The sequence below is a fragment of the Mytilus californianus genome, unplaced genomic scaffold, assembly GCF_021869535.1.
Source record: "Mytilus californianus isolate M0D057914Y unplaced genomic scaffold, xbMytCali1.0.p SCAF_2, whole genome shotgun sequence".
NCBI lineage: Eukaryota > Metazoa > Mollusca > Bivalvia > Mytilida > Mytilidae > Mytilus > Mytilus californianus.
In genome coordinates this window covers 126,962,601-126,985,144 of record NW_026262668.1, presented here as the reverse complement: position 1 = coordinate 126,985,144, position 22,544 = coordinate 126,962,601, and the positions used below count along the sequence as shown (strand labels likewise).

The 22,544-nt window shown below is 32.0% G+C and overlaps 1 protein-coding gene across 1 annotated transcript in view; it reads right to left on the bottom strand.

Annotated features, from left to right (window-relative positions):
• Positions 1 to 22,544, bottom strand: part of LOC127730943 (cilia- and flagella-associated protein 69-like) — a 43,530-nt gene continuing 20,986 nt past the window's right edge. Inside the window, exons 16-23 of the mRNA XM_052239571.1 lie at positions 22,118 to 22,448; positions 21,123 to 21,199; positions 17,898 to 18,095; positions 17,483 to 17,569; positions 10,858 to 10,922; positions 9,286 to 9,328; positions 2,682 to 2,816; positions 1 to 278 (exon numbers count right to left, since the gene is read on the bottom strand). Coding sequence (XP_052095531.1) covers positions 264 to 278; positions 2,682 to 2,816; positions 9,286 to 9,328; positions 10,858 to 10,922; positions 17,483 to 17,569; positions 17,898 to 18,095; positions 21,123 to 21,199; positions 22,118 to 22,448 — 951 coding nt within the window. The 3' untranslated portion in view covers positions 1 to 263. The remainder of the gene's footprint in view (positions 279 to 2,681; positions 2,817 to 9,285; positions 9,329 to 10,857; positions 10,923 to 17,482; positions 17,570 to 17,897; positions 18,096 to 21,122; positions 21,200 to 22,117; positions 22,449 to 22,544) is intronic.

Below are 22,544 nucleotides of genomic sequence, written 5' to 3'. Positions count from 1 at the left end.
TTTTTTCTACTGTTAAAACACAATTATTTATTGGTAGTTCATATTACACCAACAAAACAGTCTTTCATACAATGTATAATAAATATTTGACAATTTACAATAGTGTTTCTTCATTAATTTGCCATAATAATGTCCATCAGTTCTCCAAATTAGAGAAAGAAAATTATTTATAAAAGTTATCACAGATGTAGCACAAACTGGTCAATATGGTCAGTAGTCCCTCTCTGGTAGCCAAACTGGTCCATATGGTCAGAAGTCCCTCTCTAGTAACGAGAAATCTGAAATACAATTACAATTCATCATTAAACAAGGACACAAAGCAGAAAACATAAAATCTTAGAATGCTCCAATGTTCATTAAGTAAAGTCTGTCAGTTACTTTAGGTATAGTGTGTAGAATGAATGCTGCCCAGGATATAACATAATAAACTGTAGTAAGCTTTAAATAGTGCTAGACTACAGATACATGCATTATTTTGCATACTATGGTCTGATGATTCATTGTGGTTTTTAACCGAATTTCCAAAGGAAAATATCAGTGAATAATTTGGTGATGTACAGCGGCCAGGTAGTCGGCTGCCAAACAGTGTCTGTGCAATAACTTGATAACGCTTTGACGAAATCTTTTAAAATTTAGATATGTTGTTTCCTATGACCAAAAAAAGGGTCAAGTTCGAATTTCAAGATTTAGCTTTTATTGTTGATGAGTTATAGACCTTTAAGTAGCGTAAAGAGATACTTAGAGTGTTGTCCATGTGATAACTTGAAAAGGCTTCGATGAAAATCTTGTGATACTTTGAAGAAACAAGACAATAACTTTTTGAAAGTGGGTTTCTAGAAATCTATTGGAGTGACCACAAGATTCTAGAGTTTTATATTAAATAAGGTTGCAATCTCATATACATATTTCTTTCAGTATTGAATTTATGATTTCTGTCTACCCACCGGGCCTGAACAAATGTGTGTGTACTTATATACTCTCCAATATTATGTCACTTAAGATTAATAGGTCAAGATTGATTTTGGCCTTTCCATTTCTGAACCCTATAAAAATTCATTTATTATGCCCCCGCAACTAAAAGTGGGGGGCATATTGTCTTACCCCTGTCCGTCCATCTGTCCCATTATGGGTATATAGTTATCCACATAACTTCTCCTACAGTTTGAATGCTAGGAAGTTTTCACTTTGCTGGCTGTTTGTACTTATATTGAAGGTGTGCATGTGGTCAGGGTTTTGATTTTTATTAATATTTGCTCTTTTGGGAGATAGTTGAACTTTGTCACTTTTATGCCGCCGCCATAGCGGAGGGGGCATTAAGTTTTACACATGTCCGTCTGTACCTCTGTACGTCCCAAAATTGGTTTCCGTTCTCTAACTTAAGTTTGCCTCAACCAAATGTTATGAAACTTATACACAATGCTTATTACCACAAAACACAGATCAAGTTTGAATTTTGGTGATGTCACTTTAACCGTTCTAGATACCGGTATATGCCCCTTAACAAATGGAAAAATTGCTGAATTTTTCGTTTCCGTTCTCTAACTTAGTTTGCCTTAACCAAATGTTATGAAACTTATACACAATGCTTAATACCACAAAACACAGATCAAGTTTGAATTTTTGTGGTGTCATTTTTAACGTTCTAGAGTTATGCCCCTTTACAAATGGAAAAAATGCTGAATTTTTAGTTTCCGTTCTCTAACTTAAGTTTGCCTCAACCAAATGTTATGAAACTTATAAACAATGCTTATTACCACAAAACTCAGATCAAGTACAAATTTGGGTAGCGTCACTTTTACAGTTCTTGAGTTATGTCCCTTTATAAGGTTATATGCAGTGGGGGCATCATCTGTGTCCCATGGACACATTCCTCATTTATTTGTATTTTAAAATAATACTTTGCATCTGCAGGGGCATCATTTGTGTCTCCCAGAAACAATAATATCTCAAAGAAAGTCCTACATTGGCTTTGTTATAATACAGTTACTTCAGAATGGAGTGCGGGGGCATCACTTTGTCTAGTTTTTTTTTACTGATCCTGTTAAGGAGTCTAGATTTGCAAATATCATTTTCATGCAGGAAAATCTGGTTTGCTGTCAATCTGACAGCCTCTTGTTTGTGATTCCACAAGTTTCTATAAAACATGTTATAGTGTATATATTTGGTTAAAAGATTCATTGTTGTGTGTGCATGCCTGTATGAACCTTTATTTCCATTGTTCATTCATTCCTATTTAGTTTTCAAAAGATCAGTATTTCAGTTATTGTAAGTGAAACATTAACAGGTCCTAGTTGTACATGGCTAGATAACATTGGTCACATCAACATATATATAGATAAATAGAGAGGTGGAGTATATTTTAATGCGACAGCAGCCTGGCAACACAAAAATCCTAATGACAGCTAGAGGTTAAAATGACCTCAGTTTTATGTTGAATGATTTTTCTAATTTTAATGCCAAATTAGAGTTTTGACCCCAATTTCATGGTCCACTGAAAATAGAAAATGATAGCATCCGTGTACTATGGACACATTCTTGTTTTCTGTGATATCATTATATAGGTCCCTATTCAGTAATTGATCTTGTAAATCTTCCTGATGCTGTCATATTAACTAAATGTATAACATTGATCCATCAAAATATCAAAATAGGTTTATGTCAATAAAAGTTTCCATACTTACACTACTGAGATTACTGGGTGCCTTCATAGCTTTCCTGTCCCTCAGGGTACCAGTTTTTGGATCATACTTTGCAAATGGACCACCAGTCAGATTATGTGAAGTACTCTCTACATCAACAGATTTTCCACAGAAAGTCTTAAATAAAAGAAAACTGCATTATTTAAGTCTTGTAGAACAGAAAGTCTAAAATAAAAGAAAACTGATTTCTTCGACAGTCTTGTAAATAGAAAGTCTTCAATGAAAGAACACTGCTTTATTCAACAGTCTTGTAGAATAGAAAGTCAACAATAAAAAGAACACTGCATTATTCAACAGTCTTGTAGAATAGATTTAGAAAGTCCACAATGAAAGATCACTGCCTGTTTTATTCGACAGTCTTGTAGAATAGAAAGTCTACAATGAAAGAACACTTTCTACTGTAATTTCAGAAATTATTGCGTGCATTTATTATTGCGATTTTTAGAGAATGGCCAAGAATGCAAGATTAATAATTGCAATTTCAGGAAAATCTTCATACAACTATATGTATCATATATCAGAATGTGAGTTCTTATTATTGCGATTTTCTTCCAGTCGCATTATTCGCATTAATAAAAACCTCGCAATAATTTCTGAATTTACAGTATATCTTTGATAATATATCAATCTTGATATTTAAATTTTTATTATCTTAAAATAAATATCATAATCAGTGGGTTATTACGGTATAATCTATTTTAAATAAACTTTGATTCACAAATTATAACTTAGTGTTAGCCTTACTCTATTATTCATTCTTAATTCTTCACAAAAGTGCATTGATCTTACTTTTCTTAGACTTTTTCAAAAATTGTCAGAATGAACACATTAACTAATTGTTTGAATTTGAATAATAATGGAAACTTGCCATTACTAGAAACTAAAAAGGATAAATCAATTGGTGAAATAAAACTGATGACTCAGCACAAATCAAATCTTGATGCCAAATAAGCATCAAAGTCAAATGCAGATCTATAGCTAAGTAAAACTGTGGTGATTTATAATCATGAAATCGTTGAAACATAATATAAATGTAAAACTTGTGCTCCCAAATACATGTATAAATAAGATTGATTACTATTAATGCTAGTGAGTCATCAGCATGTAGGATAGGAAATACTTACACAGAATATACAGTCTCAAGAGATGACTTGATTTTAGTTTTTTGTCGAGCCTGCGACTTTTGTCGCAGAAAGCTCGACATAGGGATAGCGATCCGGCGGCGGCGGCTACGGCGGCGGCGGCGGCGTTAGCTAACTTTTTAAAAGCTTTATATTTTAGAAGATGGAAGACCTGGATGCTTCATACTTTGTATATGGATGCCTCATGTTACGAAGTTTCCGTCAGTCACATGTCCAATGTCCTTGACCTCATTTTCATGGTTCAGTGACTACTTGAAAAAAAAGTTCAGATTTTTTGTAATGTTAAATTCTCTCTTATTATAAGTAATAGGATAACTATATTTGGTATGTGCGTACCTTGCAAGGTCCTCATGCCCGTCAGACAGTTTTCACTTGACCTCGACCTCATTTCATGGATCAGTGAACAAGGTTAAGTTTTCGTGGTCAAGTCCATATCTCAGATACTACAAGCAATAGGTCTAGTATATTCGGTGTATGGAAGGACTGTAAGGTGTACATGTCCAACTGGCAGGTGTCATCTGACCTTGACCTCATTTTCATGGTTCAGTGGTTATAGTTAAGTTTTTGTGTTTTGGTCTGTTTTTCTTATACTGTATGCAATAGGTCTACTATATTTGGTGTATGGAATGATTGTAAGGTGTACATGTCTAGCTGGCAGGTGTCATCTGACCTTGACCTCATTTTCATGGTTCAGTGGTCAAAGTTAAGTTTTTGAGTTTTGGTCTTTTTTTCTAATACTGCATGCAATAGGTCAGCTATATTTGGTGTATGGAATGATTGTAAGGTGTACATGTCTAGCTGGCAGGTGTCATATTACCTTGACCTCATTTTCATGGTTCAGTGGTCAAAGTTAAGTTTTTGAGTTTTGGTCTTTTTTTCTAATACTATATGCAATAGTTCAACTATATTTGGTGTATGGAAATATTTTATGATCTATATGTCAGTCACGCAGGTTTTATTTGACCTTGACCTCATTTTCAAGGTTCATTGCTCAGTGTTAAGTTTTTGTGTTTTCGTCTGTTTTTCTTAAACTATAAGCAATAGGTCAACTATATTTGTTGTATGGAAGAATTGTTAGCTGTACATGCCTGCCTAGCATGGTTCATCTGACCTTGACCTCATTTTCATGGTTCATTGGTCAATGTTTAGTTTACTTGGTTAATGTTAAGTTTATGTGACAGTTGTAATAAAGCTTTACATTTAGGACTATCAACATAATATCAATGATTAGTAAAGAAGGCGAGACATTTCAGCGTGTGCACTCTTGTTTATATATTGTCTTAAAAACTATAGATATGTAATGAAATAATGTAAGGATCTAATGTTGCTTTATGTTTAATTCTGTGAGTGTCTTATATGCAAAATATATTGCAATTTAATATCAATACTATTACGAGGAGCATACAATGTCATCATTATGGATTAAAAAAAAATCTGGGCTAAATGTCAATGTGAAAAGAACCAAATGTCGCCCAAAAAAGTCTGGGTAGTTGTCGATGTGAAAAGAACCAAACATCGCATAAAAAATCTGGACTAGATGTCAATGTGAAAGCAACCAAACATTGCTAAAAAAATCTGGGGTAGATGTCAATGTAAAAAAAAACAAACATCGCCAAAAAAATCTGGGGTAGATGTCAATGTGAAAAGAACCAAACATCGCAAAAAAATCTGGGGTAGATGTCAATTCAAAAAGAACCAAACATCGCCAAAAAAATCTGGAGTAGATGTCAATGTGAAAAGAACCAAACATCGCCAAAAAAATCTGGGGTAGATGTCAATGTAAAAAGAACCAAACATCGCCAAAAAAATCTGGGGTAGATGTCAATTCAAACATCGCCAAAAAAATCTGGGGTAGATGTCAATGTGAAAAGAACCAAACATCGCAAAAAAAATCTGGGGTAGATGTCAATTCAAAAAGAACCAAACATCGCCAAAAAAATCTGGAGTAGATGTCAATGTGAAAGCAACCAAACATCGCCAAAAAAATCTGGGGTAGATGTCAATGTGAAAAGAACCAAACATCGCAAAAAAAATCTGGGGTAGATGTCAATGTGAAAGCAACCAAACATCGCCAAAAAAATCTGGGGTAGATGTCAATGTGAAAAGAACCAAACATCGCCAAAAATCTGGGGTAGATGTCAATGTGAAAGCAACCAAACACCGCAAAAAAAATCTGGGGTAGATGTCAATGTGAAAAGAACCAAACATCGCCAAAAAAATCTGGGGTAGATGTCAATGTGAAAAGAACTAAACAATGCCAAAAAAATCTGGGTAATCAGGTTCTCAGAGGATTTGAGTTCACATAAAAAAAAAGAGGCATAAGATACAAAGGGAAATTCGTCATAAGTCATAAGAGACTGACAAAATCATGGCAAAAATGGAAAATAACAAAGACAAACAACCACCTACAAAACACTACATAAAAAACTAAGACTGAGCAACACAAACCACATCAAAGATCAGGGGTGATCTCAGGTAAGCATATCCTGCTCCACATGTGGCACCTGCCATGTTGCTCACATTCAAATTAAGGGTCAGTGGTACAACAGTTAAAAAAAAAGTCAAGTCTCATGACTCCAATTAAAAACGATTGAATCAAAATAACAGTACAATATGGTAAACTATACATGATAACAAACAATCCTACCAAGAATGAGAGCTTTCTGTCAAATGGTCTCAGATGAGTTGTGTTCAAAAGGGTCCTTGGGGTACAATAGTAAATAATATGATAAATGTCACACAAGTCCTATACAAGAGGCTGTCAGAGTGACAGCAAACCAGATTTTCCTGCAGAGGGCGAACCCTGAACAGTTGAGCAAGTATGGACACAACATTTAATCTGAATTTGGATTGTGATTGAATGTTTGACACAGCATAGGTTTGTGACACAAAATGAATGTGGTCAAAGAACTGAAAAATTTGAAATCGGACATTTACCTATTATGGTCCAATATCCAAAATCTAAGTACATTGTTAGAATCAGCATATCAAAGAACCCAAAGAATTCAATTTTTGATGAAATCAAACAAAAGTTTAATTTAGGACCCTTTGGACCTCAATGTGGTATTATATAATTAATAATGCAAATAAATACAGGTTTAGATTCAGCATTTCAAAGAACCCGATATATATATATTCAATTTATGTTGAAATCAATCACAGTTTAATTTTGGACCCCAATTTGGACCAACTTGAAAACTGGGCCCAAAATCAGAAATCTATATATATTTTTATTAATAGACAATATTAGCTTAGTTTTTAAAGGAGTTCGCTTCATCAAAAAAAAAATATATATATAGCATTAAGAAAATTAAGTTTATACAGAATAACAAACAAACCTACCACAAAATTCTTCAAACAATTTACCAAAGAAAAGAAAAAAAAATCCATAATGTCATTTATAATTAATACAATGTCTTTTAAAAATCTATAAAACTATCTGTAATTATCTTCAAAATGTCTAATAATGAACAGTAAATTTCAAACTATATTTATACAGTACTAAAGCTTATCATCATCAACACTTAGGAAACAGAAAATTTTCAAATAAATCTGTCACTCCAATTATATAATTGTGTAATTGATATATATCACATGCTTTCTTATCTGATAACAGGTGAAAATTATTTAAAAACACTTAGTGTAATCAAACTTTATATATATAATTAATAGTTCCCAATATTTTTTCTTTCATTTGTCACAAACTAATATAGATCTGCAACTTATCTATCAATGTCAACAACTTTTTTTTTATCTACACAATGTAATGTAATGAAAATTATCCTTTAATAAAAATAGATTATTATCTATTGAAAATGATATTTGCAAATCTGGACCCCCAAACAGGATCAAGTAAAAATAAAACATTAACACACACAACAAAAATAAAATAACATAACAACTGTCACATCTACCTTCAAAACACACATGACTTAAAAGAAATAGTTATAATTTAAAGAAATTTTTGACAGCTCCTGACTAAAATAAATTGAACAGATACAATCATTGATAGACTATCTATGCATAAACTTATTAATTACACCATTTCTGTTCAAAGGGAAATAACTCAGTCATATAATAAATATCACTTTTGGCTACTGAAAGGTCTACAACTCAACAAAGAAAAAGCTTAAATCGTGAAAATTGAACATGACCTTCATTTAGTCACAGGAAACAAAATATCTAAATTTGAAAAAATTTCGTCAAAGCGTTTTAATGTTAATGAACGGACAGTGTTTGGCAGCCGCCCGCCTGCCTGCCATACATCCCCAAATCAATAACCGATTTTTCCTTCGAAAATCCGGTTAAAAATGACGAGACTATATGGTCTGTCTATGGAGCTTTCTGTCAACTGGTTTCAGAGGAATTGGGTTGGCCAGGTGTCATTGTGGTTTGTGACCAATGGACACATGCAAGAACAGACAGACAAGCTAATTACTATATGCCTTCTGCTGATTGTTCTGCAGGGCCCTAATAAAATATGTCAACCTAAATTTTGTGATTGCTATCATTCCTTATGTAAACGTGAACATGCCTTAATTGTGTTATGTCCCCTGTCATGGTGATGTGATCACCCACCATTTCTATTCTATTTTTATTTCACTAGTATGACAATTCTTGAATGGCTTTATTTCATAAAAATATTAGAAAAATTTATTACCAAATTTATTTAGTGGACATCTACCTTAAAAACAAGTAAAAGAGGAATGTGTCTGAGGACACGAATGCCCTTGCTCAAGCTTTGCAACGAAAATGGGATAGAGGGAAAGATGGAAGGACAGACGTCAAGGGTAACACTTAATGCCCCTGTCGCCTACGGCAGGGACATAAATATCAGCAAAATTAATGGTCTTTAAACTCGATTTTAGAGACTAATGAAGCTTAGTTAAGTTGAAATTTTAAATATCAGCTTTAAATACAGTAGGAATGAAAACAGGACCTTGAAGTAATTTTTTCATTTTTTTTATTCACCTAAAAATATCAGTGGTTCAGTTTTAAATTAAATTTTGATGTAAATATAAAATTGAGAATGGAAATGGGGAATGTGTCAAAGAGACAACAACCCGACCATAGAGCAGACAACAGCCGAAGGCCACCAATGGGTCTTCAATGCAGCGAGAAACTCCCGCACCCGGAGGCGTCCTTCAGCTAGCCCCTAAACAAATATGTATACTAGTTCAGTGATAATGGACGTCATACTAAACTCCAAATTATACACAAGAAACTAAAATTAAAAATGATACAAGACTAACAAAGGCCAGAGGCTCCTGACTTGGGACAGGCGCAAAAATGCGGCAGGGTTAAACATGTTTTTTGAGATCTCAACCCTCCCCTATACCTCTAGCCAATGTAGAAAAAACAAACGTACAACAGTACGCACAGTAAAACTCAGTTTAAGAGAAGTCCGAGTATGTAACATATTGTAGACAGATATTTTAACTTACTGTTGTATGTAAATCTTTCAGTTCAGTATCATGATAGGATTCACTGTAAAACAAATTATTATATGATGAGTACTTATTATTATATGATGAGTACTTATTATTATATGATGAGTACTTATTATTATATGATGAGTACTTATTATTATATGATGAGTACTTATTATTATATGATGAGTACTTATTATTATATGATGAGTACTTATTATTATATGATGAGTACTTATTATTATATGATGAGTACTTATGCTCCAACATTGTAGTTAATATCTGTCATCTTTTTTATATACTTGATATGGTTTTACTTCAACAATCACAATTAGTTTCTTAAATAGTAATACAATGGCTATTAACCTGAATAAAAGAAAATCATTTTCCAAAACCAATATAACTATTAATACAAAATTATTTGAATACAAATTACATAATTGAAAATATCGCTTTACTTTTCTTTTGTTGTAAATGACTAAAAATGAGTCCAATCACATTAATTTCCCAGTTCAAAGGAATTAAATTATCTTTTTATTCTTGCACCAGCATGACAAACAATGACAAAATTATTTTACGATAAATTACACCAAATCAATTACCACAAATGACTACAAAGCTTTCTAATACAAACAGTCAAATATTGAAACAACCTACTACAAAAAATATCTTGTTTATTTTTATTGAAAATAATATCTCCTTTACAACAAAGTGAAACAAAAAAACCTGTTAATTACAAAAAGGACATTGCCCTATAAATACCAGAAGCACTTATACTGAGTTTAATCATCAAATGATTAAAAATAAGACTGCATCCAAATTATACCGTTTTCTTTATGCTGAAGTGCATAAAAAGCTGTTAATTTAAGGAAAAATGATCTGCTTGTGACCTACCATTATAGAATATGGTTATTTATTGAAGGTTTTACAAACTTTACGTAATGGATGAGACGGAAGTCCTGTCAGTTTTTCAATCCACAAGAGATTACGTTGATTAATGACGGGAAATAGACACGATACTTGTGGTATCAGTTTTCCCATTGTTTAGGTTTTTTATGACATCGTTGATTTCCTTCGGTTGTAATGTTTTTTTATCAATCTGCTATGGGTCTCTGGTACCAGTAGATTACCATATTAATATCTAACATTAATATGAACTGTAACATCATCATCTGTCATTTCTAACCTTTTATTCTTATTTAATGACTAAATGAGTCACACCTAAATATGTAATTAATAAAAAAAACTTCTCTTTTATATTCGTATTGTGGGACAACAAATAAACCACAAAAATAAACAAAACTTATAATATAATAGGAACTGACTTCGTAAAAATACTAAAAAAAATATTTTGGAGCATTTTCTTTTTCTTTAGACATGAAACTTTGTGAGCTTTGATTCTGATCTTCTCTTGATTATTTTTTGGGAAAAGTTGACAATTCCCAGAAATTCATATATTGCAGCACTCAGTAAAATAAAATTTTATTTTCCAGAGCTTTAAAAAAATGCATTCACAGTTAAAAAAAAAGGTGGATTAGTTTTTAAATACAGTGACTGAATCACTGCCTTTATGGACTTTATACTTACAGTTCCCTATAATTATTCTGTACTCTTGAAGCATCAACAGACAACTTCTGTCTTTCTTTAGCAGCCTGAAAATAAATATTTACAAATTGGCAATACTAAGAAAATTTAGTCTCCATGAAAATTTAAGCTAAAATTTAAAAAAAATCCTGATATACACATATAGGGCTACACAGATTCAGCATCATTCTACATATGTACAAACATTCTAAAAAGATTGAGGTTTGTGGTTGAAATTTGAAGGAGAAATTTCATAATACAAAATAGGTTCCACATACAATATGTATGAAAATTGACTACAGCTTCACACATCTAAATCTGTGAATTTGAGAAAAAATTTCTTAAAATGCTTACACAAGATAAATTGCATATCTTTAATGTATTATCAATTATTCCAAAAATTTGATGGATGTGATCAAAACTGTAGGACAAGTTGTTTTCACAAAAAGGGGATTGAGAATGTAGCTGATAACTGATTAGGTTCACAATTTAGACAATCTGCAATAATTCTACAATACAATGAGAGGTGTAAATGTTCAATGTATTTACACCAAGATGTTGTTAAATGAAATTGGATACCCTGCATTTATCATGCTTTCCAATAACACATGGTCAAATCGCTGAAAGACACCCTCCTAAATTATTGAAAACTATCATTCTGTATTGACAATAATATTAGATACATTTGTACATCCATTTAGGCTAAAGCCCTAAAGGTGTATCTGATACATTCAAACATTCTAAGGATTGAAAACAGTAGGAGGAGCTGATTAGACAAAAAACAGGAACCCTTTTGTCATCCCAGGCATTATTCACTATACAATGTGACAATTTGTCATCCCAAGCATTATTCACCATACAATGTGACAATTTGTCATCCCAGGCATTATTCACTATACAATGTGACAATTTGTCATCCCAGGCATTATTCACCATACAATGTGACAATTTGTCATCCCAGGCATTATTCACCATACAATGTGACAATTTGTCATCCCAGGCATTATTCACCATACAATGTGACAATTTGTCATCCCAGGCATTATTCACTATACAATGTGACAATTTGTAATCCCAGGCATTATACACTATACAAAATTCGTCATCCCAGGCATTATTCACTATACAAAATTCGTCATCCCAGGCATTATTCACTATACAATGTGACAATTTGTCATCCCAAGCATTATTCACTGTACAATGTGACAATTTGCACTTCATGTTACCCAGTCATAAGTAATCAAGTAATCATTGAAGAACAGGTTAAAATCCAGCTAAAAGAAGGACAAGATTGCAGATTGTAAGGTTTATTAAGACAATCTGCTAATTCTATTTACATGCCCCATACTTCTTCTGTATTACAGACCTATTTCAAGCTGACAAGGAAAGTCATCACTCGACCAACAAAAAATCATTTACAACCTAGTTGTCTGAGTGGTCTGCTGAAATTACAATGTTTACACAGAAGTCTGGGATCTAATATTGCTGACAAAAATTTGCCATCACAAATTTGCATATCTAACATTGTTGGGCTAAATTTCAGACAAAGTACATGTATATATTTATACAGATCTGCTTTTATTTTTTTCTGACAGTTGTGAGACAAATTAAGAAAAATCCATGTAGAAATAAAAAGAACATTGAATGGATATAAAACAAAATATATAGTACTGAAAAACTGTTTTAACATGCAGAACATTTTACAATTCTGTCACATGTCAAAGAAGCAGTGCCAACTGAGGTCTGGGGTTCATTGTTTTGCTGTCTACAACAAGTGCCAAATGCCATAAGTAATTGAGGTAGAAATCATTATCTATTTAAGTTAATCCCCACAAAACACATATAAATAAGCTTGAATTGGACAGAAATGATATATTAATGGAAATGACATGATATTTGCCAAGTTTTTTCTAGTACAAGTTTTGCACAAAAGTTGACTTAAAAAAAATGTTTAAGCTATACAAAAAGAGAGGCGAAAAATACCAAAGTGACATTCAAACTCATAAGTTAAAAATAAACTGACAATGCCATGACTAAAAAAAAAAGACAAACAGACATACAACAGTACACAAAACACAACATAGAAAATTAAAGACTGATCAACATGAACCCCACCAAAAACTAGGGGTTATCTTAGGTGCTCCGGAAGGGTTAAACATTAATGAGACAGCAACAAAACAAACCAAAATAGACATCAAGGATGCAATCCTCAGTGAAAAGCCTCCATTTTAATAGGCCTATATTGTAGTAGTCCAAATAAGTATTACTGTTGAACACAAAAAACCTGTAAAAACTTTGGAAGTCTGATTACTAGTACTTTAAAAAAAATGTTAAATGTCAAGGTTCAACTATGTTAAATGTCAAGGTTCAACTAGGTTAAATGTCAAGGTTGAACTAAGTTAAATGTTAAGGTTCAACTGTCTATTTATGCTGTTGTTGGTACAAATGTATTATGTTTTTATTTCTATACTTATAAATTACTGCGACATAAAAATAATGCAATTTGATTGGTGCAGTACATTGTGTTTCAAGTTTTTTGTACTTGCTTCATGTAATTGTATTTCTAAACATATATCCCTAGAAATTCATGAAAATATCAAGCACCCTAAAGGCAATTTTTTGGTTTCTCACATTGTTTAATTATTCTCACTATGATCTATTGAGGACACTGAACAATAGAGGGAGCAGTAATTATTCCATATGGTCCGAGTACACAGTTATTTCGTAGTGCATTTCTTTTAGAGAATAAATGAAAATTAAAAAAATCCCACCTGCGCTTTCTCAATAATATTTTTACAGTGTGTTGTACTACTTTTGGGACAAATTATATCAAAATTATAGAAAACTTCATCGGCTCTAACTCAAAATATGGACAATTTCATGTTAAGGGGGTCTTCAAATCTTTTGACAGCTTCCGAAGTGCTAATTTTTAACATTTTTCAGCTGGACCAAATCACTACTTTACTTTAAAATTCATGACCCAAATTTTTTTACAGTGTCATTTCACCCCCCTACTTACTATTTGAGTCATAAAACATGGAGAAATAAATTTGGAAGGGGTATAAAAAAAATCGACAAGTAACACACTGTCCACACTAGGGACTATATTCGTGGACAACGAAAATCAAAGGACGATAACTGTGAACCCGGACCTATTAGGGTAGAAAAAGTTGACCAATCTTAATGAAACTTGGTATGACCAAAGCTTATTAAATTATAAGACTGCTTACAAAGTTTCATGGCAATAGGATATATATTAAAGACAATATGACTAATTCTATATTCAACTTTGCGTGTTAAATTTAGACGTTAAAATTGAAAATTTTCAACTATCAACATTTGGGGCTTAAAAAAATTAAATATTGCAAAAAAATACCTTTGAAATGCCTTAATATATAATATATTATATATTAAAAGCAATAGAGTACTCATTTGATTTATCAGACTTATCATAATTATTAAAAAGTCAAATTTATATGAGCCTGTGGCTAAAAATGGAGGTTTTCCAATGAAGGGGGGCCTTACTTGAAGATGTAATATTTTCCAGCAATTTTAAATTTGTAAAGCTTTTTGGTTATAAATAATCCTTACATATGTATTTAATGTACTATAAATGGAAAGAAAACTTACAAATAACATATCACATTAGTTTAAAAGGGTCTTAGGCCAAGTAAGACTGAAAATAATTTAGGGTCCATTTAGGCCGTATCACATATTTACATTTAAAAATGCATATTGAAGCTATAGGAAATAAAATTTTGTGTCTTTTCTATCATTTTTATACTCAAGTGACATGATACAATAAATCTGAGCACAAAAAGACTCTTGCATTCAACTTTTTTTGCAGACAGTATGGTCTGATACAAAGATTTTTCACTTTTTAGTGAAAAACATGCATGCAATTTTAGTCTCAACAGGCTTATATTTGAACCACTTGCTATCCTACAGAAGAAAAGAAAGACATTATGTGACATAAAACAGGTACAAAAGACATTGTTAAGTGCTTTTTATACAAATTTAGTGAGGTCTTTATAATGGACTTCAACTTTTATGTTCCAAGCTCCTCACATTTAACTTGATCCAAACAGGGCGTTAGACGAGGATCATATATACAACACATTTTGCACATATTGTCCGAGGTAATCTTCTTTTCGGTAGATTCAGAGTTCACAAATGAGTAATACAACTGGATTGAAGCATAGAAACACAAATATTGACACATAAAAACCTGTCAGATAGAAAGTCAGAATGCCACTTATGCATCAAAATTGAAAAAGCTTTGAAATGCTTATTTTGACCATAAAATGCCAAAATTGGTCATTTTTGCAGAAAATCTATCAAATAAAAGTTTAAATCCTTTAGTTTTATGCTATTTGATAAATTGACACCATCAAATCATTCAGGGAAGTTGCCAAAGTACAGATTCTATATTTCCTGATTTCACCTCTTAGGTCCGAGTACACAGTTATTTCGTAGTGCATTTCTTTTAGAGAATGAAAATTAAAAAAATCCCACCTGCGCTTTCTCAATAATATTTTTACAGTGTGTTGTACTACTTTTGGGACAAATTATATCAAAATTATAGAAAACTTCATCGGCTCTAACTCAAAATATGGACAATTTCATGTTAAGGGGGTCTTCAAATCTTTTGACAGCTTCTGAAGTGCTAATTTTTAACATTTTTCAGCTGGACCAAATCACTACTTTACTTTAAAATTCATGACCCAAATTTTTTTACAGTGTCATTTCACCCCCCTACTTACTATTTGAGTCATAAAACATGGAGAAATAAATTTGGAAGGGGTATAAAAAAAATCGACAAGTAACACACTGTCCACACTAGGGACTATATTCGTGGACAACAAAAATCAAAGGACGATAACTGTGAACCCGGACCATATTTCTGAAATAACCCTAGAAAGCACAACCTAGTCAACATCAGAGCAAAATCATAAGAGATGCTGAAAGTGAAGGAAATTAAGAAACCAAACATGAATGTAAACAAATAGATGCATACTTTGTAGTGCTTGGCATCCTCCCACTCATAATTCAAAATATTGGAAAACCAGAAGTACATGTCGGTCAAATCAAAAAGTCATCACACATTACAACTCATCACCGTCATGCCACTGATCAATTATGGAGATATTCTGTTCAGTAGTCCTCAAGAAAAGTGTGAAGAAAAGTCATTCTGTTAAGTAGTTCCTATAGTTCCCACTGATTATGACTTAAAACTAGATTCTGACCTGGGCATAAAAAGATTCACCTCAAAACACAAAGAAGCAGCCTCCCAACAAAACAAAATAATAACAAAGACTTCTAGTGGTCACAAAGATTCAATGACGGACAAGTACCCAAACTATTTTACCATCCCTAAATTCCTATTGGTCTTGATGTAAAAAGAAATGAACTTGTATCTAAAATTAAAACAGTACCAAATTTGAAGCATACATTATAAAGGTACATTTAAACTTTATAATGTACCATCCATCATCATCTTATATCTTGATAAGGTTCAGGTTATTCTCTTTAAAGAATCATAAATATGAACATAAGAAAGTTATAAATAGAAGCTTTATGAAAAAAAAATCTTTTAGGGTCCAGATCAATGACCTTTGGTGCTGGACAACTCTACTCTGCACTGGTCATTCAATCTTCTCTGTTTTCCTCTTTGACATAGTAAATAATGATAACCTACCCCTAATTTTGGGAATATTGAAAGAGTATCTTATGTCCAAATTATGGTAAATGGAATTTACAGTCAGAATGGTTTGATATACTCTGACTGGAGTTTATCACTTGGTAAATCTTTAGCTAATTCTTAAGTTCCTATGTGTAGACAATTAACATGGTTAATGAGAAAAGCCCATTATATAATAATTATAAAGAACACCAACATAGATACCTGTCAAACAAAGCTTATTCATGAATATGAAATAATTTTTTGTAGCATGAAACATGACATTATTTGTTGTGAGTATTTGCAAGATTTTATCATTCAATGATCTGGATAAATTTGAGTATAAAGAGATCAAATGTATTCTTCATATGAAAATAAGTGTGAACACATAAAAATGTGACTCCTGCATACAAACTATGTTATCATTTTAAAAATCTTAGTGAAGAGAGTAAAAAGACAAATTCTATACTTAAAACAAGAATAAGTGTCCATAGGACACAATGCCCAACTCGCACTATCACATCTACATGTTCAGTGATCCAAGAATTCAAGAAACCCTAATTTGGCATAAAATTTTAAATAAGTTCAGAACAAAATAAACCTGTTTTTTAGTTTCAGGTTGATGTGACCACAACTTCATGTTATACTACCTTCAACCAAAACTTAGCCTAATATTGGATATACAAAGGGGTAAAAGGGTGGAGGACATAATAAAGACCAGACAAACTAACAGATGGAAAGAAACAAACATCAGAAAAAAATAAACCCCCATACTGATATAGACAGGGTTAAAAAAAAAACCCAGACTAAATCATTGATATATCACACTTACTATTAAAAATATCACGCTATCAAAATGAGAATAGATTTTCAATTTCCTCTAGGGGGGCATTTTTATTATTAAATCCTGACAATTAATGTGTTTCCTTGAAAAAATAAGAAACAAACCTTTAATAATTGGAAGTTTGAAGTCCTGGCCACAAAATCTGTCCAGTCACTCAACTGTTTCTCCTTCTGTCTGTAATTTTCTCGAATCTGAAATAAATTAACCCTATTATAATAACCTCCTTGTCACAAAAGTAATAAAATAGAGAAAAAAATACGATAGTACCGATTCCTTTTATTTTAGCACAAGTACTATTACAAGAACAGACCACCAAAGTTCTACATGTAAGAAATCCATTTTATATAAGGTGTATAAAGTCATGCATTTCAAGCTAGCTTTGATTTAATAATACGTTAACAAACTTTCCATTAGATATATAAAACCATGTATTTCTGCAGGCATGTGAGAAATTAGTGATTTTGTGTTCTCTTATCATTAATGATTCCAATGAATTTTACTTTTAAGTAACAATCTTACCTCTGCATAGAATTCCTGTTCATCAAGGACATCTTGATTTTGTTGTGCTTCCAGTAACTCTATCTGAGTACCACAGACAATCTGAGCTCTCTCCTCTATACCTCTAGATATTGCCTCTATAGCCTCCATGTCCGGGGTGACTGGACGTACACCTTCCATCTGTAGTTCTGATATCACCTCAGTCCATACCTCTCCAAGCTGAAATATTCAGTAATTTATACTTTTTAATTACAATATTTTAACTGATTACCTGTCTAATGGCATACCAGTAAGCAAATAGATGTAAAATGGAAATATCATGTCCTATGATTATGGTTACAGCTTTAGGGTAACAGTGACCCCGTTCTTTGTCTTCAATCACATAAGTTCTCCATTCAAATGAAATATTTTGCCTTACTCCACTGGTAAAGGAGCAGTTACCATCACCTAGCACCAGGGTTGGCAAAAACCCGGGTTTTATGAGTATTGCCCAGCCAAGTGAGAAATACTGGGAAAACCTGGGTTTTACTGGGTTTTACTGGGTAATAGGGGGCAATACTGGGTAGTATGAAATACTGGCCTGAATTTTTAAGAGGATTCATTGATTAATCACGAATGCAATACATAAAAGTCGAAGAATTCAATTTTTTTTTTAATAAATATAACTAATATTAAGAATTAACAATTCTATGTAAGGAAAATTACTTTTAAACATTTTTTGTTCATTACTAAAAATGTTTACTAAGTTTTAGGATATGTTTATGTACATCACTAATTAATAAGTAATTATTCAGATTATAACACAGATTTGTTTATATAACAATAATCAGCCTTGTGATTTCTATAAGTGTTCATGGCCTGTTCCCTGAGGATGTTTATTTAGCAATATGATTGTATAACAATTAAAATTTACAAATTTTTTTCACTTAAACACTGCAATAAAATGCATTTTTCAACTTGGATTTGATATTGAAACAAAGCTTGGAAATTAACAAGGTATCCTGAAATGTCCAAAACTTGTATTCTGCCTGCATAGAATTAGTGGAGAAAAGGAAGAAATTGAATTTTCAATCTTCAGGACTGACTCTCAATGGTTATCTGTATTAAATGTATATATTTAGCTATAATACTATTTAACTACAACAAGTCTGTACTATTTTGTATAAAAATAAGCTTGAAAAATCATATTACCCAGTATTGCCCAGTATAACCCGTTTCTAGGAGTATTGCCCAGCCTGGGAAATACTTTGCCAACCCTGCCTAGCACTTTATGTAATAACAGGCACCTTGTGTAAATAAGGTATACTGCTGTTATCTTAAGATAAATATTTCTATTTCATTTGAAAAAAAAACTGTTTTGTTTAATCTGATCGTTGTAGTAAAATGCCTAGTTTTCTGGGGATTTTAAAATGTCTGTCAAAAGAATAAAGGTTCATGAATTTTAAAATGTACCCCCATCCACCTCTTCCATACTATGTATAATTTGTTGATTTCCAGTGATAGATAGTTTCAGATGTAGAATAAGGAAAAAAAGCTTTACAATTTAATAGGGAATTAGCTGTAAAATTTGATCATTAAGTGCACGTGGCTAGATTCATTAGGGATGGTATCTGTTCCTTTCACCCATGAAATATCACACAAAAATCACCTACTCTTTTGCAACATGTTTTTCAAATACTTTATAGTTGGAAGTATTGATATAGGCCTGTAGTTTTCTGGTATGTTTTTATCTCCACTTTTAAATATTGGATTCACTTTGGCTATTTTTAGATTTTCTGGGAATACACCTTTTAATATACTTAAGTTAGTTAAATATGTTATACTTGGTGCTACAGCTTCTGTTGATATCTTAAGGAAAAATTCGTAAGGGTTCCGCGGAACCCAGTGTCTCGCCTACTTTTCTGTTAATCGCAGGCTCAACAAAAATGAGGAAGTAAATCAATAAAAATATTCCCCTTGATACTATCTTCTGATTGTAAGAAGCTTCTGTCCAAGTTTGGTAAAAATCCAGGAGAGTTTATGAATCTAATAAATGTTTAAAAACTTTAACTGCAGACTGAATGTAATGTTAATTGGAAGAAAACAAATTTCCTTCTAGATACTAGCATTTGATCATAAACAAGCTTCTGTCCAAGTTTGGTTCAAATCCAAAATAGTATAAGAAAGTTATTAAAATTTTAAAAACTTTAACCACAGAGTGAATATGTTGTTTCCTGGCAGAAAATCTAAGTCCATTTAAAAGTAAAATACGGAAAAAATGGATTTATTTTTTTACAAAATTTCCTTCTAGATACTAGCTTTTGATCATAAGCAAGCTTCTGTCCAAGTTTGGTACAAATCCAAAATAGTATAAGAAAGTTATTAAAATTTTAAAAACTTTAACCACAGAGTAAATATGTTGTTTCCTGGCAGAAAATCTAAGTCCATTTAAAAGTAAAATAAGGAAAAAATGGATTTATTTTTTTACAAAATTTACTTCTAGATACTATCTTATGATCATAAACAAGCTTCTGTCCAAGTTTGGTACAAATCCAGGATAGTTTAAGAAAGTTATTAAAATTTTAAAAACTTTAACCACAGAGTGAATGTAATATTTCCCGGCAGAAAAACTAAGTCCATTTATAAGTAAAATACGGAAAAAATGGAATTTTATTTTTACAAAATTTACTTCTGGATACTATCTTATGATCATAAACAAGCTTCTGTCCAAGTTTGGTAGAAATCCAGGATAGTTTAAGAAAGTTATTAAAATTTCAAAAACTTTAACCACAGAGTGAATATTTGTGGACGCCGCTGACGACGACGACGCCGACGGAATGTAGGATCGCTATGTCTCGCTTTTTCGACTAAAGTCGAAGGCTCGACAAAAATGGGCCAACATCATCTAGGCCAGTTGCTTTGGACATTTCAAACTTAGAAAGTAATTTCTTAGTTTCATCTATTTTGATAAATGGAATCTTAAATTTAACATTCTGAGGGATTTTATCTTGCACGAAATTATTTAATTCATCTGCTTGAAAGGATGTATTAGTTGTAATATATTTATCTCCTATTGTTGTAAAGTATGTGTTAAAGTTGTTTACTATATCTTGTATATTATCATATTTCTTATTGCTGAAAGTCATGGTAGTAGATTTCATTTTGAACTTTAGGTTTTAAATCTTTAGAGGATTGTTTTATTTAAATCCTCCAAAAAATTTTTTCATCAATGTAGAGATGTACTGTAAAACAGATTCAACTGCTTACCTTCAAATCCATGAATTTTTCGATGACAACCAAAGTCACGTGATCTTCAACAGTCAACCCAGGTAAATCTGTGAAACCTTAATTAGAAGATTTTTAAATAAAATCAAAAGAACTTCATGAGAGTGAAATAAATTGGAAAGTAGTTCCATAGCTTCTGGAGACTAAATGACTCTAAATTTTGTTAAATTCTCTTGCATAAAAAAGCATTCATATAAAGGGAGAAGGTATAATAAAAGCCACTATCTGGTTCCTGAAATTGCAAAAATTTCAATTATTCAATCCTTTCAAAATATGATAATTTTGTTGAAAATGAATAGGATTGTATAGTCTTGTCCCTTTTGTACATTAATGTCATTTGTGACATACCTGTGATGTCTATAACTTGTCATAACTGACAATGAGCAAAATTTATCATTTAACAAAGAGTTTTCTGGAAAATTAAATGTGAGCAACAGCCTCAATTCATACAATGCAGTTTTTTCCATAATTGCAAGTGGTTTAAAGGCCTAAATGAAATATGTAAATCAAAGTTCGAATATACAATTACTGATATCTGACAAACAATTGATGTTTCTTTTTTCAATATTCAAAAATCTTCAACCTTTCGTAATGTTAGATGCACAACTTCAATGTGTATGAAACCATGCTGTGAACTTTCAAGGATCCAGAATAAAAAGGGAAGCTGGAAATATTTACACCAAGTTAGCTTCTACATTTTCCACGTCCACTCAACTACCATATTATAATCCATATTACAAAATAAGAACTTCTAAATGTTGTAATTTAATGCTAAATGAAATTCATGTAGTTTAACTAGAAGATCAGATATGAACTGGTTTTGAAAAGTGTTGGCTTTATTTACTTACACAGTCCATCTTATATAAATATGAATAAAAAGAGATATATGTACATATTAATGAGACAGCAATCTGACAACATAATAAAATCTAATAAAATATCTTCAAATTTGAACTGAACCATATTCATATACCTACCAATTTTACAGAAAATAGAGTAGAGTTTTGCCCTCATGTTTTCTGACACATCTACTATTGATTGACTTGGGATTGTAGCAGGTAATGATACAATTCCTTGTTGTTCCTGCAGTATTCCCATCAATGGCCTGCTAATGTTCTTAATGGAGCCATCTGATGCTCTCTGAACACCCATGTCTTTCTCCTCATTTCTCCAGATTTCACAAAACAGATGAGCAGCAGTACAATTTCCTTTTCCTCTCCATGACAGAACATGATGTTGTGTTTTAGGGTTCTCACACAAGTCTAGCAGACAGCCCAAGATGATGTTATGCATGTTTTTAGGACATACCTTTAAAAAAAATAATATCATTTAGAATGATGAGATCTTTGCTTGTTTGTCCCAATATTGGTCAGTATATACATATATAGCTATTGATTTTTTACT